Source organism: Macaca mulatta, chromosome 1 (genome assembly GCF_049350105.2).
Source record: "Macaca mulatta isolate MMU2019108-1 chromosome 1, T2T-MMU8v2.0, whole genome shotgun sequence".
NCBI classification, from domain to species: domain Eukaryota; kingdom Metazoa; phylum Chordata; class Mammalia; order Primates; family Cercopithecidae; genus Macaca; species Macaca mulatta.
The window spans coordinates 141,320,466-141,338,735 of NC_133406.1; the positions used below are offsets into that span (position 1 = coordinate 141,320,466).

The window sequence follows — 18,270 nt, forward strand, 5'->3', positions numbered from 1 at the left end:
AGGATGGTGGTTAGTTGAGGACTGCATTCATTTTCTAGGGCTACAAATTACCACGAAATTGGTGGCTTATAACAATATAAATTTATTCTCACATGGTTCTGGAGGCCAGCAATCTGAAAGCAAGGGTTTAGCAGGACTCTGCTCCCTCTGAAGGCTCTGGGGAGAACACTTCGTTGCATCTTCCAGCTTCTGGTGGCTGTGAGTGTTCCTTGGCTTGTGACAGCATCACTCCAATCTCCACCTCCACAAGGTCACATTCATATGGCCTTTTACGTGCATCCCACCCTTTCTTCTGTCTTTGTCTTCTCTTCTTTTAAAGATACTTCCTATTGGCTTTAGGGCCCACCCTAAATCCAGAATGATCTCATCTTAAGATCTTTAATGAGATCTGCAAAGACGATGTTCCAACTAAGGGAATATTCACAGGTTCCCAGGATTAAGACTTGGATGTGTCTTTTGGGGGGCCACTATTCCACCCACTACAAGGAGTCTGAGAGATGAGATAACAGAGCAAATTGGAGCAAACCATAAGTAGTTTACCATGGCTGGAACATAGATTCTGGAAAGGGAGGGATAGGATGAGGCGGAAAAGCAATGAAAGGCCATGTCAGGAAAGACCTTGTTCCTAATGCTTGGAAGCTGGAACTTTTTTCTGAGTGCAATAGGAATTTACTTAACTCCTTGCAGCCTGGTGAGCTTTCTGTGCTCTTGCTCACTCCTTTGGGGAAATGAACTAACGGTGCATTCCTAGTCCAACTGGAAAATCTGTTAGTATTTGTCTAGCACATTTTATTTATTATACTTTAAGCTCTGGGGTACATGTGCAGAACGTGCAGGTTTGTTACCTAGGTATACACGTGCCATGGTGGTTTGCTGCACCCATCAACCCGTCACCTAGATTAGGTATTTCTCCTAATGTTATCCCTCCCCTACCCCTCCACCCCCCGACCAGTGTATGATGTTCCCCTCCCTATGTCCATGTGTTCTCATTGTTCAACTCCCACTTAGGAGTGAGAACATGTGGTGTTTGGTTTTCTGTTCTTGCGATAGTTTGCTGAGAATGATGGTTTCCAGCTTCATCCATGACCCTGCAAAGGATATGAACTCATCCTTTTTGTGGCTGTATAGTATTCCATAGTGTATATGTGCCACATTTTCTTTATCATCTATTATTGATGGACGTTTGGGTTGTATCCAAGTCTTTGCACTATTCACAATAGTCTAGCACACTTAAAAAAATATTTTATGACTTGCCAAGCTTTTAAAGTTGATAAATGTCATATCAGAACTTTACATCTTATTCTTGAAATATGAGTGATATGGTGGCCCTGGACTTATGGTCAGTAATGGCAATAACTGTTTGGATCTGAGCACGGCTCTCCCCTCTAGAAGGCACATGTTCTCATCTGTTGGTCTCAGTCCTCACTCATTGTTTCTTCAACACAAGGCTAGAGCCATTGGCTTTATATCACTCTGCCTTTGCTGTTGGCTTTGTCTTTACTGGGACACTTGGCTCCTTTGTATTACCTGACTTTACCTTAAGTGAATTTGTAATTCTTTCTTTATACATAGTGTCTCCTGTTTTTATCTGCCTAGAATTCCTTTCCCCTCGCTCTTCTTCTCCTGCCCCCTCATTTTTAAATCTCTCATTAAAAGGGCCCCTACAGAAAGTTTTGCCTAACACTCCCCTCTTGTCCTGGTTGGTTGTTGTTTCCATTTTGCTTGAGGGTAAGAGTCTTTTTATACTCGAGACTTAGAAGAAACTGTTGATCAACCTGACTTCTATTTCCTGTGAATTATTTCTGTGATTTGTGCTCCTCAACATACACCTCAGTTATGCTTATTAATTAGTCTTTTATGTGTCTCCGCTTTCTCTTGGACTAAGAGTCCTTGAGGTCAGCAGCAACAAATTTCTCTATCTCTATATTGCTAGCCCGAACTCATTATCCAGGACATAGGAAAGACACCATAAATAGTAATTGAAACTGGATGAATGAGAGTAGGAATGAATGAATGTATTCTGCACACTTTTTCCTTCTCCTGAAGCCTCAAGCTGTTTTTAAACTTTTAATTAATAGCTTTTTCTGTATACTATATGTTCAGTGGTATTCTAGGAAATCTTTTCTTATCTGCCATGAAACGTAGAGTCTGCATCCACTCTTCCTTCTGTGTTTTGCCCAGGGATGAGAAGCTTGCATCCATTGGCTCCTACCTAACAGCAACCAGACGCCTGCTCTGCTCCCTCACTATGTCCTATTGCCACCCAAGCTCCAGGTCCCAGAAAAGCAAGAGTTGGGAGAACAGGCCTGTGAAATAATTTCTCCTGTGTCCCACATTCCCATGGACATTTATCCCAGAAGCATGGTTAAACTTCTCTGCCTTCTGGTTCCAACTTCTGTGTCTCCTGATGCTGCCAATGAGAGCCTAGGATCCCTGTGTTCTGTCTTCCTCCCCTGGTGCCCACCTGCCAGAAACATCTTCCTCTAGCCCCTCAAGCACCTAGGACACTACCCCCTCTCCTTTTGCACAAGTAACAAATTCCTCCACACAGCTTTCAAGGCCAAGCTAGTTTTCCCACCATGATTCTCCAGCTTTAGCCAGATACATATCTGCTCATGTTGCCCAAATCGTGCCTGACTCCCTGCCCCTTGGTGCCTTTCCTCACCTCACTACATGCATCAGAGACAACCCCAACCCTGGCTGCCCCTTTACCAGGAAAGCCCTTCCCAAATCAACCAACATTCTCCAGCTATTCGAACGGTCAGTGTGTCTTCAGCACTTTCTCAGGTTTCAGAGCCAGATGGAAATGATGGAAATGCCTTCCTGCCACCATAATTGGAGCTTGCCAAGTAGTTACAACACCAGCTTTGGTTATGCAAAGCTCAGCTTTTCATCTCTGCACTTTGTTCTTTAGTGTCATTGTCTCATCTGGTCCTCAGAACAGCTCAGTTTCATAATCCTTTATTCTTAATTCTGAAATCTTTTTTTAAAAAAGCCCTCTCTATGCAAGGAAAGACAAAATTTTGTTTGTCCCTGGATGAAGAACTTTATCTGACCTGAATATATTTGAGTTCTTTACTTATTCTGCTTCCTGTGAGTAGCCATCTGTTTTGAGGTAGAAATGTGAATGTGTTTTATGGTAGGGTGCAGCCCTGACCACACTGGAGGTATCAATGGCCAGTACATAGATCATATTACCCAAAATCTGAAAATGTTCAGAATTCTGAAATACTTCTCTACTTGAGGGCTCAGATAAAGGAGTCTGGGGCTGTAGTAAAGCAGACTTTGCTGCTTTCCAGGTTTGACCAGTGAGGAGACTTAGTGAAGATAAGTCATCACCCACCTAACATCATAGCCCTAAGGTACTGAAGGATCAAGACTGGAACTCAGATCCTCTGATGCTATCTGGGCCATTATCCACTCATTATAGGCAACTAATGTGCAGCTTACTGCAGGCTGGAGGGAAAGTAGAGATTCTTTTACCACAGCCTGTTAAGTACATTAGTTTTTTAGAAAAAATCAATAGATTCCTGGAAAATATACAGTTTCTTAGAGGTCATTTCCAAAATACAGTAACTACTACACACCTAAAAAATAGCTAAAGTAATGCATAAGGCTGAAAGGTCACATAAATTATTCATTGTGAGAGTTGCTGTACATTTTGTATATATTTTTGTTCTAATTAGATATAAGCAGTGTGATATACACAAGCCCAGCTCTCCAAAGCAGTATGTTCATTTATTCATCCATTGATTGACCCTGTGCCAGGGCTGAGTATTGAGTAAGGGGCAAAACAAACATATCCCCTGTCTCCGTGGAGGCCTAGTTGGTGTTTTAACTCAGTTGTTTGAAACTGTGACCTGATGGAAATCATGTCATACACAGAGTTTAGTTAGGTATCTAACTCAGCCTTCAAAAACCTATTTAACCCATTATGTACTTAAAATATATTATTAATCGTGCTATAGGACTACCATGAAGTACAGTGTTTCCATGAGAAAGCAGGTGGAACATCTTGATTCTTGTTGTATGTCTGGATATAATTGTACTTCCAAGTGGAACTATAGATTTCCTGCCTAGAAACTTCTGTTGGCCACTGAGGCCTGAGACTTGTTATGTTTTATTCCTCCTTCACTGCACTTTCACCTTCCACCCATGACCTCACCCAGTTCAAACTCATGGGTGCACATAAGCACGCATCCAATTAACCAAGAATTCTGGCCAGTTTAACATCCTAAATATTCCAGTCTGTTCATGACTGCAGCCATGACTCTAGTTCAGGATGTGATGATCCAGCACTGGGAACCGCTTCTTCCAAAGTGATACTTTAAAATTCAAAGGTACTCCTGTCACATTCTCATGTCCCCTTTATGTACTCCCATTTTCCTTTTAATACAAATCCCAACTCCTTCACTTGGCACACAAAGCTGTTTGAACCTGGCCCCGGTTAACCTCTCTGGCCTAATTCCTGCTACTCCCCTCTGTACTCACCCCCGCCTCCACCCACACAGCCTTCAGACTGACACACTGAGTCATTTTCAGCTCCTCCTTCAGGCGTGCTCTTGAAGGTAAGTAGTCTTACCTCTGCTTGAGGACTACTCCAGCCCCGCCTTCCTCTCCAAGCCTGAGGGAGAGAGGATCCTTGACTCCTATACTGCATATATTAATAGCATCTTTGTTAGAGCATGGGCTCTGTAACTGAACTGCTTGAGTATGAATCCCAGCTTCATCATCTTCTAGCCTTAAGTCCATGGATAATTTACTTAACCTTTCTGTGTCTTAGTTACCTCTGTTGTTGAGTACCAATGTCATGAATTGTTTGGATTACCTGATTGAGTGCATGTAAAGCACTGAGCACAGTTCTTGACACATAGTAAGCATTCATGAAATTTTAACTTTTGTTATGATTAGTTGTTACTGAGAGTGAGCCAAGAACCAGACCAGGCACTGAGGTTACAAAGAGAAAAGGATATTTCTATCCCATATAAGCTAGCATGGGAGAAAAAGATAAATATTTTTATGTAAAAATAACTCTTTTATAATAATTATGAACAGAATACTGGTAGCAAAGTGAGAAAGAGTCATTCTGCTCCTCCAACAGCTGGGACTAAGGCTGAGGTTGTGATTTGAGGTGCAAACAGGCACTAAGCAGAGAGATGTGTTTTGACACCTTTGATAACTTAACATGCCTTAAACGCAGTTTTTGTTGTGAATGGTAGAACCTTGTAGGTGTGGGAGAAGAGAGGTTACAGAGGTTCACCCGCATCACCTTCCTCCTTCTTGAAAGGGAGTAAAGTGAGAGTTGGAAGCTGGGTGGGGACTCAGTGGGAATGGATGTAGGAAGCTTTTGGTTGAATGAAAATTGAAGGAGTTGGGGAGGAAAATCGCAAGCCTTGAGAGGGGGAAAGAAGAGCACTTCCTAAGGACCCAACTGGGAAAACTTCTCCCCTGCCCTTTACTTACTCACCGATAAGGGTTAGGAATGAGGTCAGAAATATACTATAAGCACACTCTTAATTTTAAGACATCCTTTGAAATGTCACACTGTCATTAATATTAATGATGTTTATTGAAATTAGTGTGGAGTTGATTACAGTATTTTGTTGCTGATCACAAACCTATATGTGCTGCAATATTATATTTATCTTTCTAAGGTATGATGACTCTTTTTCTGTTATTATATAATTTAAGACAGTATCTCGACAGTATCTCACGATCTAGAATCCAATTGTCACTTAATATTTAACATTTTCTGGTTCTATATATGTATATTATATACATAGTATAGATTATACAAAGATCAGACATATAGATAATCATATTATCATTAATTATAGTTTCTTTCCTTATCTGAAGAAATCCTGAGAAATATTTTGAGTCCTAAAGATTTAAGTACAAATTCAGACATCTTTGAGGACTACTCAGAGATACTTGAAATATGCTTTTATTGTTATACTACTAATTTCTTGTCCCGAACAGTAAACTTAATTTTTTTATTTATGTGTTTTAAATTTTGCAGGTTCTACTTCATTTTTGTTTAAGGTATAGCAAATCTAACCCTTCAATTCACCCAATAGTCTTGTGCATATTTTTTTTTAGTATTTAAAATTTCCAGATTAGTCTTTAACATGTTGATTTTAGTTCCTTACTTTCTTGTCAGGGAATTTTAAATCTTGGAGATGATGGGATAGAATTATAGCCATCAAATATCTTTTGCTTGCAGGGAATTCTTCAGATGCTACACAGCTTTTTTATTATATATTTTTTGTGCTTGTATAAAACCCACAAATAAGATCACAAGCATCTTTATGTAAATATCATCTCACTTTCTATCTGGTGTATGGAAAACAAGTGTTAAGTGGTGAATATGTATAGTTCTTGATTTCATAGATGATAATGTCAAGCAAAAGTGTATTTGTTCTTCTAGCTGATGGATGAAATGCCACATGTGCAGTATATTTATTGGGTCGGGGAGCAGTCATACTGGAGATAAATAGTCTCCATGTAAAATCAGCCATGGCTGCATTTTAGGGATTAGGTAAATGTGTCCGTGATGAAGGAGCTGTTATTCATAACCAAACCATCAATCGGCCTTTGTGCTGTGGGCAGCAGAGTTACTGAGCATATTCAGATCTTAACTTCATGTACCAGCTGGTCCTGAACACTGAGGTTGTTGTTACTTACATCACATTTGTGACTCAGTGTTTTTCATTCAAGGACATCAGCTACAGGATAAATTCTGTGTTCATGATGATGTAATCTTTTGTTAGGTACCCATTAAGGATATTGTAAAGAAAGTGGATGTTTACTCTTGATTTTCGAATACAATAAGGAGCTTTATCCCCATGCCCATAAGTTAGAATACATTATTTCTCCTAACACATACATAGTTTTAATCCAAATATATTGTTTTAATCCTTTTAATTTATTCTCATCACAAAGCAAACAAAAATTCTCATGGTGCCATGTGACGGTAATGAAACTTACACTTCTTATGTGACTACCATTCTAAATCCTACAGATTAGTATAGTTATTTTCATTTTACAAGTCATATAACTAAGAGTCAGAGAAGTTCAGTAATTTGTGTAAGGTCACAGAGCTAACTGGTAGTAGATTGAACTTTTAACCCTGACTATTAAATTCCTAAAGCTGAACTTTTCCTCCTAGCTTACACTGACTAAATACGGAATCTCCCAAGTCTCTAAAGGTATCAATAAAATACAAAACAACCGGTTAACTTTGATGAAGTAAAGTTTTTTTAAAAGTAGCCATTATGATAATTAGAATGTGAAAAAATAGGCTGTATATGATAGTTTAACTTAGAAAACTCTAAATAATTCCATGATAGTATCATTTCACTGCACTATGTGCCATTTGAAATGGTAATATATTAACAAATATTTAAAAATAAATGTAAATAAAAATATGTGGATAAATGTTTGTCTAATGAAGCTCAGGTAGCCTGGAAAATGGTTTTAGGATCAGTACCCAACTCAAAGCAATAAAATAAATAAAAATAATAAAGTAGCAATAACTGCGGAAATGGGTAAAATCTTTTTTGGAATATTCACTGATCATTTTGTATACCCTTTAAATTATGATGCTCTTGTTTAGGTCAGCATTGTCCAATAGAAACAGAAAGTGAACCATATATATATGATTTTAAAATGGCTAATAGTCACATTTTTAAAGTAAAAAGGTGATATTAATATTTAATGTCTTGTTTAACCCAGTATATCCAAACTATTATCAATTGTTTCAACATGTATTAATATGTTATTTCAACATGTATCAATATGTTAGTAATAAGATAGTTTGCTTTTTTCTTTTTCAAAATTTTCTAAATCCAGTGTATGTTTGACACTTGCAAAATACATCTCAGTTCAGACACTACATTTTCATCTGAAATCCTTGTTCTGTATTTAGATATAAAATTTACAGTGTAAAAAGTAGATGTGAAGCCCAATTTGTTTCAAACATATATTAACATTTTCTAACAATCTAATTGAGTACCAGTTTTGAAATCCTTTTCATTAAAATCAAATAGAATTGAAAATTTAGTACTATAGTTGGCCTCATCACATTTCAAGTGCTAATGGCTACAGTAGCTACTGGCTACGTATTGGTTCAGTGCCTCAAGGAAAGACTTCAAGATAAGAGGAAAAAGAAGTGTTTAGCTTCAGTAATTAAATGAGGCTAGCTTTGTCAAGCGAGAACAGGAATTTCTAAATATCAAAGCTTTACATATCAAAAGCAAAATTTGAATATCTGAATATTTTGAGTGTAATAAAATATTATATATAATGTAAGTATTATTATTATATTTTATTATCTGAGTATTTTATAGAGAAAACACAACTTATAAAGGGTGATAACACCAACCTAGGGGAAGGGAAGGGAGTACTTCCTGTCCTAGGAAGTGGAGGATTGGAGGAGAGGGAAGGGCTTAATGTGCCCACTTAGGTGAGCACCCATACATTAGAAAACCAAAGAAGGCAGTTGGTCACTGGATAACAGAAACTCCAGAGAGGTTGTGGAGATAACAGAAAGTAGAAGGGCTTGTACTTCATTTCTGGCTTGAAACTGGGAAAACAATTTCTCTTAATATACCTGCAGCAGGTAAGTCCGCAGAGAAGACAGTGGGAGCCCAGGGACCCTGCAGCAGAGCTTGGGAGGGTAGGCAGCCCACCTGGGACTACAAGGAAGATGTGCGGGTGATGAAAAGGATCTTTATTTCCTGTGAGCCTAAATGGACCAAGTCAGTATGGGGCCACAAGGACGTTAACAGTGGTTGTCAGTAGGGCACCAATGAAGCAGTGGGATACACACCTGGCAGTGGAGGCCAGTGAAAGCTGGTGGGTTGCCTCCCCACCTTGACCTTGAGGTCTTGCAGGCCTCCAACTAGACCCCACTGTTGTTTTTCCAGAAGAGAGAATAGTGAGAAACAGAACAACTAAGCATTTATTCAGAATTCCTCCCATCCCATTTCTATTCAGTGGAAGATGGGTGCTTATGATGAAGTTTAGATCAGTTATGGAAACTAGAGTTATTGCATGTTTTATGCAATCTAGATTATAGCACCGTACAGAAAATTTATGACTTCAATATCCCACTGCTTATTGCACCACCATTAGCACTCCTGACCCCCATCACAATCCTGAAAGGTCTGAATTAAGTGAACACAGGTCTGTCTGGCAAAGTCCATGGTCTTTCCACCATTGCATCACAATTTTGTTACACACCCCATCAGACACCTTTACATTGCTGTTTGGCAAATTTATCAATGAAACAAGAATATGAAGTCTGGGTACATAAATAAAACTTTCAGGACACTACAAGGTTGGCTAATAAATGAATGCCCCATTTTTTTTAAATAAAAATTTTATATGAAAAATGTCAGTAGCATTTTGTAAACAGATCTCAGGTGAAGTGCCATGAGGCTCTGTCCTTGATGCTGTCTTGTTATTGGTGATCTGTCTGGAGCTAACTAGAATCTGGGAGAAAGATAACTAATATACTATGATAGATGCCAGCATAAAAGTTCAAAATGGTGTTGACAGGGTAAAATATTGTTTTGAAAACAATAATAAATTTGATTTTTTGAACAATTTCAGGAGCCCAGGGTAAGGGGAACTTGATAAGGCACCAGTTCATGTGAAGAAGTCATGGAAGATTCAGTGGATCGCAAACACAGTTTGACCAATAATGCTATGAAGTTATTAAAACACACTCTCTCTCTCTCTCTCTCTCACACACACACACACACACACGCACACACACTAATCAAACCCAGTGCCCTGTTAGATTGCATCAATCAAAGTCATCAAAATCTGGAAATCGGTTTAAAGATAATCCAATCCTGACCTGACTATGAGAATACGGATCAATGAGTAAGACTATAGGGTGCAATCTAGAAAAGTCTCAGCTGCACTTTGGGCTGGTCAGTTGATAGTGGGCACCGGTTTGCTTAACTTTGGGCTGTACTCTTTGAGAGAAGTACTAACAGATGTCAAAAGCACTAGACTGTGCAGAGTGCTGAGGGATCTGGCCACTGAGTTATTCCCATATTGAGGGGAATTGAGGCTGTTTCATCTGTAGAAAAGAAGAGGCAAATAGTAAAAGAATACATATAATCATTTGCAAATAAACAATTAGTGGATGTCTTTAGGGCTAAATAGCACAAGAAAGGTGAAAGAAGCATGAAAACAAGAGAAAGAAAAAGGTTCTCCAAAAGCTAGACCACAATGAATAGCCTGGACTTGCCTTCTATGTCCTCACTCTAGTGAAGGAACCAATGAAAATAAATTATAACCATACATTGTGGCCAGTGTTCTCAGATGAGGAACAAGGTGCTTTGAGAACACAGCGGAGGACTGCATATGTTGTCTAGGATACGTTTCCCCCATCACTTCCCTTTTACCTGGAACTCTCATGCTCATTCTTCAGGATCTAACCATAGATGTCTCCTCTTTGAAGAAACCTAGCACAGTCTCTGGTACATAGTAGGTGCTTCATAAATATGTGTGTGTGTGTTTATTTTCATTTATTTTTATAATAGTATTGTTTTGTTATTAATAATAGTTCAATGTTTTCTCAATTTACACAAAAAATAGATATATATTATAACAAGTGAGTCAATGCATATTACAAACTAATAGGACATTATGATTATATTTTAGTAAAAGCAAACAAGTAAGCAAAACCTTTTTATATGTGTGTTAATTATTGTATATATTTGTATAAGCAAAGAGAAAAAGTATAGAAGAATATACACAAGGCTCTTAACAGGGAGCAAATGATCAGCTTTGGCTTTCTGCATCTTAGTGCTAATGGATATTTGTGGAATGGATGAATAAGCTCTGCTAATAATGATTAAATGGGTTGGCCTGCAAGGTAGTGAGCATCTACTGACCCTAGAGGACTGAGTGAATACCATCCTGCTCAAATCACACACCCTGCTGTTTGCATATTATTTTAGCTACATTTTGACATCTGGTCAACCTAGATGGTTTCATAAGTGAATTAGAAACCAAGAGAGCATAAATAATCAATTCCTGTTCTGTATCCAACATGCTTAATAGATTATTATGCCATAATTTCCTCTTCTGCAAATTAAGAATAATAGACTTTCTGTAAGGATAACACAATTAGACTGGTTTAAAAGGCACTTATGTTCATAAAGTACTAAAGAGTTGCTGAGTACAAGTGAAAGCTCTCTTAATTTTTCTTTTGTAACATCCATGCCAACTGATTATGCTACAGAAAAATTTGTACATTATAAAGCACTGCTATGATCTACTTTAAAATTAAATCTATAACCCTTGAAATTCACATAACCCTTGAAATTCAGCCACTGTCCACTCTCCACTCTGATGGAGGGAAAAGCCAAATACCAGGCTATTCCTAAAATAGAAGCTTTTTCATGAGTTTGCATTGTGGCTAGACTGTCTGTGGGCTCCTTATAAACCTTGCTTGAGTCATTAGGGCAATTTGACGATCAACTTGACATTCAAGAGAAACTTCACAGGGATGTAGCCCAAGCCCGCATTTTACTATGGGCTCATACAACTTGGCCAAGTAAGGGCTGGGCTGTATCTGAGATGGTCTTCGGGGGCGAGGGAAAGGCAAGTGTTTTCTGAAGCCAAATAGATTCTGTAGGGTATTTTGCACAAGGACCACATTTACACTATTTCCCACTTCTCTCTAATAGCAGAGCATAGAGGTAAGGTAGCCTTAGTTCTATGATTCTATGGTGGCCTCCTTTCTCCTGTCTTTAGTTCCTGACTGGCCTGCATTCACTGGTACTCAGCTTATGCTCATTGGCCATTTCCTCCAGGCAAGAAGTCAATGAAGTAGAAAGGAAGATTAGGAGATACCCAAGTGCCTTCCCTTTACTTTCCATTTACACCTGTCTTTTTTCAACAGTGCCACCGCAATCATCAAACTGTGCAGTCTTCATAATAAGCTTTGTCTTGATTCAGTTTTTAACCTATAAAATGGAGGTAATGATGATACCTAACTTAGATGATTGTTTTGTAGATTGAATGAGATAAGTAATCTGTTAATAAAATGCTTAGAACATTGCCTTGAAGAGCAATCACTCATGAAATGGTAGCTATAATTGATACTAGCAGTATTAATATTATTCAGTTATTATCCCACGTTTATTTTGTCTTAATGAGGACAGAATATATTGAGTATTAACAGATGTAAAGAAATGTAAAAGTAAGAAACAATTAACCAGCCTTATAGCTGTGTTAAAGAAAACCTCACAAGAAGCCCAAATTTTCCTCTCTATTCATACGCACTAGTCATACAAGGAGTTACTCAATTAGCTGCATCACTAGAAACCTGAAGTGGTGTGATAGCCTGGCCTTGTTATTCATGTGGGCAGAACTCTTTAACACATTCTCTCAGATTGGCAAAAGCATCATTTTCTCTTTCTCATCTCCTCCTGTTCCCCTCTCATGTATACTTATCCTCCATTACTGAAATTATCAAGCTTTTCCAAGCACAGGCTTAGACACACAGACGCAGCTCTGAAAGTCACAGGCCAAGATGGAGACAGTTCAGCTCCCCCCGCCCCAGACTATTGAGACCTGGGATGGATTGTAAAAGGCTAGAACTTGGCTAGAGAGATGCCTTGTATCACTTGGACTGCTTACATATTTAAACAGCCCCTTTTGGCAGCTACAAGGGCTGCAAACTTTGCCCAGAAAAAAAAAAAAAAATAGAGAAGATAATTACTGGATTTCATAGTGTTCTAAAATGGCTGGTATGAACTTAAAACTTAAATTCTGATTTTAGTTTACCCTCTTAAGCAGATGTATTGTTTATTTAACCAGGGACAATAGTTAAGGGTATATATGCATTTCTAAGAATTTTTCTGAGTATATTATCAGTACCAGATACTTACTGATGTTTATACCATAAAACCTGATTACATTATCAAAGTCATCTCTTTTACAATTGCTCTACTAATGACTTGAAATAATAATTGAATACAGTCAACAAATTTGCTTATAAAGTAATGCATAAAATTAAGAGCAGTTGAGGTATAGAATAAGTTAGATGGGGGAAGGGCCAAATAATTCTTGAGCATGGTGGCTTATGACATTTCATTCCCTGCAGTCAGTTGACACCATATGTTCATTAGCGTATGTCCAGATGCCAGAAATGTAGGTATCTATTCATTGTTTTGTGTAGTTGACACATTTCCCTTATTGTACTTAAGTATTTTATTGTCCTAATCCTGGCTGATAAAATGTAGTTAAAGTAATTTCACAACTTCATTTAACAACATGAAAGCAACCTTGGCATTACATTGAATCTTAAATTCCTTCTTCAAAGTAACATCTGTTTGGTAGAAATCTATTCCATTTTATTTTTTCTAGTTATATTCACAATCCTGGTTTTTATGAAGTATGCATCCTCTAAATATGGCATACACAAATGGAAACATTAAAAACACTTAAACACTTCATGAGTTTTCCCCCTTCTAACAATATTGTTGAGGTTGATCTAAAATGAAAATTCAGATAAAATAAGAATGGATATAGTAAGAATAAAAAGAAAAAAAGACAATTGGACTATCTGTGCTTGGTGTTTCTAGATGATTAATAATCTTATATTAAGAATTGGCCATTTGTAACAGATTGCCATATAAGGTAAGTAAAATGAAACAATTGCTACTCTTGAATTCTGCTTTTAAGAAACTTATTTCAAAAACTTCGTAAACTCCAGTTAATGATTTGAACCATACAGCCATATGTATGTCTACAAATATATGTTTGTATGTACACATGATATTCTATGCTAATAAAGGAAATGCCTTCATGAAAAGTCATGTTTTTTATTTAACATTTCAGATGTACATTACCAACACAATCAAAGCCAAGGGAACCAGACTTGCTAAGCCAGTTCTATGCTTGGGCTTAATGTGTTTGGCATTTCTTACTGGACTCAACAGAGTAGCAGAATATCGAAATCATTGGTCAGATGTTATAGCAGGCTTTCTGGTTGGAATATCTATAGCAGTATTTCTGGTAAGTACAAATTTCTGTATATATCATTGGGTTTTTAATTAACTTGCATAATCACCTATGAGAAAATACAAGTGTGAATCACTGGGTTTGTCTAAATGTAGTATATCAAACAAGTCATTCATTTAAGTCATTCATTTCTTCCTCCTCCCCCATTTGTTCTGCCACAAGTCGGGTTTGGGGATGAAAAAAATACAAATCCTACACTTAAAGTTGAACAATATATTTTCATATAAAATAGAACTGGCCTAAAAACACACTGTCCCTCCCAAATAGTTTTTAAGACTGGGGTAAAAACTGCCTATAATATTTTTTAAGGATTTATGACAAACTTTATATAAATCTTTAAAAATGTTTCAGGACTGGTTTGGATATTTTTTAAAAATTCCTCAGGGAAGTTGGCATCATGTGGTATGGAGAGCATCCCAAAGTCCCCTAGTGCCTCCCTGCCGTACTCTCCCTGAGCCTCCATGTCCCAGTGCTTTCTAACAGGTCAACCTCACCTGTGAGATGAGGCGTTTTACGTCAGTAACTGAAAACTCATGAATAGTTTCCAAGACCGTACCTTGTCAAATCATGTTTCACCACACAGTAAACAGCATAGACAGTGACTTATGAAGTAAGCATTCCATGTATACTCTTATTATGAAATCTTCTAGGAATATCTCCATAGGTTTTGGTTGTTAGAAAATGTATTTTAGTCTGACTTTAGAATTCATCATTATTTATTTAACGAGAGGCAATAGTCAAGGGTTTATATGCATTTCTAAGTATTTTTCTGACTTATTATCAGTACCAAATACTTACTGATGTTTATACCATAAATTCTGATTATACTATTAGATTATACTATTAAAGTGTAGTATAATCATGAGTATATAACATTTTATAAGTATAAGTATGTGATAAACAGCCCAAACTTCCCTCTGTACTCATGTGCACTAGTCATTATGAGTATAGCACATTTTACATAAATGAAACAATGTGTAGACTATGAATCAAACATATTTTTGCATTGACACATTATAATTTTAAAAATACTTTATGTACATTTTGATTACATTTAAATTGCCCTTACATGTAACTTTACTTTGTTAGCCTCATTTTACTAGTTAATAATCAGTAAGCAAACACTTCGGTGAATCTTTCCAGCTACCAAATGCTGAAACATAATTTATGTACTGGGCATTTTAAATAAGTTATTTCCTCCAGAATCTCCTGTGGTAAAGTAGTCACCATGACCTCATCTCTGTACTGCATCCTGTGCTTCTTTTTGATACCACTCTCTGTGATTCCCAAGGTCCCTGGGAGACTTAGACTCAACCTTCTTTCATTCCTGGAGGTATCCTCTAGCCTCATGAAAACTGGGGCCCTGGCTTGAACCAAAACCTTTTTTTTTTTTCATTCACTCACACAGTTGAAACTGGTTAACATTCAGAAAGCAAAACCAACAACAAACTTTACATAAATCCTTACAAAAATATTATAGGCAAAGCCAAGAGCATACACGTAGCCAAAATTTCAAAGCAGTAATGTCAGATGCAACTGTGTTTCAGCTCTGCGGGTCCATAACATATTCACTGGCATTTCATCAGCCTTCTTGTTTATCTGTGACTATTGCCACCTTCCCTATACTTCCGGTGAACACCTTACCTTACAAGGCCAACACCAGAATGCTGGTGCCTTCCAAGTCGCTTCCCTGTCTGGTGAATGTTGAGCTGAGCTCTGGATCCCCCTTGAGCTCAAGACCCTCCAATTGCACATGTTGAGAAAATTTCATGATAGCCCTTTGAACATTCCCGTTCTCCCAGGAAAATGACTTCATGAAAAGATTATATGTAAATAATGCCTATATAATGACTAAAAATATATTTATGCATTCATTCACAACCTTTTATGAATGTGAATGCCTATAGGTATATCTAAATAACAGCCTCCCTAAAGGATCATTATAAGGCTCTATAAAGGTTAAACAAAATAGTACGAGTTCAGCGAATGACTACATGAATGACTGGACAAAGTTCCATAAACTATAGTTTGCTTCCTCTCAGCCCCTTTTGCCCTATGTGAGATTTGTGTTTTGAAAATATATTTACAGGACGATAAGACAAAGTTGAGGATAGAAGAGATAGGTTATGCAGCACCAGGGAAACAGGATGGTGCAGATTGGTCCTCAGTGGCACAAAGAGGGAGGATATCCATCATGTCCTCCAGAATATTTAGGAGGTGGAATGGTTTGGAGCCTGGTGGAACATGGAAGGTGATATGGACGAGGCACAGGGAGCCTTCTATGATGATTCCCAATTTTCTCATTTGGGAAACTCAACACATTTATTTTGAGCAGTAACTCCAGCTCTGGCCTGTAATATGTTGTAATATCCTAGGGTGTTTCCAATTATCTTGCAGTGTGTGCAGAATTCTAAAGTGATTCCAAAATAAAATTAATGCTAATCTACTCCGGATCTCTGTCTTGGTTAAAGGAACCCAGAGTACCCAGTCACCCGGACTCTATGCCTAACATTTGCCTTTGGCTCCTTCTCCTGTTTCATTCCACACACCAGTGATTCATTTAGGCCAGGTTCATTTCCACTATAAAAATATTTCTTCCATGTCTTGTGTCTTTGCTCTCTGACCATAATTTTGAATTGTAGACATTATTGCTTCTTACTAAAATAGTGAGGCCTTCCCTGAACCATGTTTAAAATGACTACTTCTCCTTGAGGATTCCTTTCCTCATTCCCTACTTTACTTTTCTACATAGGATGTTTCAGCCTTTAATATGTAATATTAATTAATGTGTAATAAATTAGTGTGCAATATACCATATGGAACTTTTTTGGTTTTGCTTTCCTATCAATCCCACTAGAATGTAAGCTCCTTGTGAAGTTTGTTTGTTTGTTTTGTTCACTGCATATTCCCAGTAACTAGAACAAGGTCTGATACAGAGGAAGCACTGAATAAATGTATGATGAATGAATTAATACATGAAAGAATGAATAAAGAATGTTTTATTTACTTAAAAGAATACTTAAAAGAATTCTTTTAAGGATTAAGTGAAATCCCACATGTAAGAAGTGCAGCCTAGTGCAGACAAGACATTGAATACCACAGTCTTCACGTTTGATGACTATATTCAAACCCTTTAGACACTTGAGATTTGTCTCAGACAAGATCCAGTTTCCCCAGGAAGTTTCCCTGATTGGCTGATTTTTCCATTTTTTCCTGCATTTCTACCACTCTTTGAGTCTGTCCTCTTATAATTTAATAAGGAATTAATGCTGTGTTAATTGTATTACTCTTATCTCATGGGCATTTTGTTTCAGGTTAGACAGCAGAATCACGATACTTAGCAAAATACAAAACAAATACTAGTTGAACAATATTTGTAGATTGATTATGATATATATGATAGTGTCACGCAGACTAGCTCAAGTTTATTGAGCCGCAACAATAGCTTGTCATGTTATGATATATAACAGTAACAATAATAGCTATTGTGCTCTTTACTACATTATTGCAATTAACCCTCAGAACGGCTCAGTGAAATGTTTTTATTGTCTTCATTTTGCAGGTTTAAAAAAAATTGAAGCCTGATTATATGAAGTAACTTGCCCATGTTCACAAAGCTAATAACTGAGAGATCCAGGATTATGATCCAGACCAGTTTGACCCCAAAGCCCATGCACTTAACCCCATACAATAATGATGTTTCATTTACCACAAAGAGTGAAAATGAACAAGAATGGATCAGATTAAGTAATCATCACGACAGGAAAAAGAAAATATATATATAGTGATGATTTACTCATATCATCTTGGTAGGAGAGAATAGAATTACAAGAATTATACATGTGGAAGTCACTCATGTAAAAACAGAATGTCTGAAAGCAGAGTAACGTTAAATTGTATAAGCACATCAGAAAATTTGACAATTTCTGTCCTAGATGCTTGCTCATTCATTAATCTGATCCTTCACTGTGACAGTGGGAACACAGCGGTGAGCAAAAAAGAACATCTCTGCATTTGTGGAACTTGGAAGAGACACATCAATCAAAGTATTACTTTAAATGATGTTTAATTTCATACTAAGTGCTCTGATAAAAAGAATCACAGCTCCATGTGAGCAAAAAGCAAACAAACAAAAACAAAATAAACCGTCCTAGCTAGGAGTTCAAGGAAGGCATCCATGAGGAAGTGAAGCTGAGATGAGATATCACGGCTGAGTTA

General features: G+C 37.4%; 1 protein-coding gene across 2 annotated transcripts in view; it reads left to right on the forward strand.

Annotated features, from left to right (window-relative positions):
* Window positions 1-18,270, forward strand: part of PLPPR5 (phospholipid phosphatase related 5) — a 118,533-nt gene that overhangs the window by 71,824 nt on the left and 28,439 nt on the right. For both annotated transcript variants that reach the window (XM_001105460.5, XM_015145642.3), the window contains exon 4: window positions 13,870-14,046. In XM_001105460.5, coding sequence (XP_001105460.3) covers window positions 13,870-14,046 — 177 coding nt within the window. The remainder of the gene's footprint in view (window positions 1-13,869; window positions 14,047-18,270) is intronic.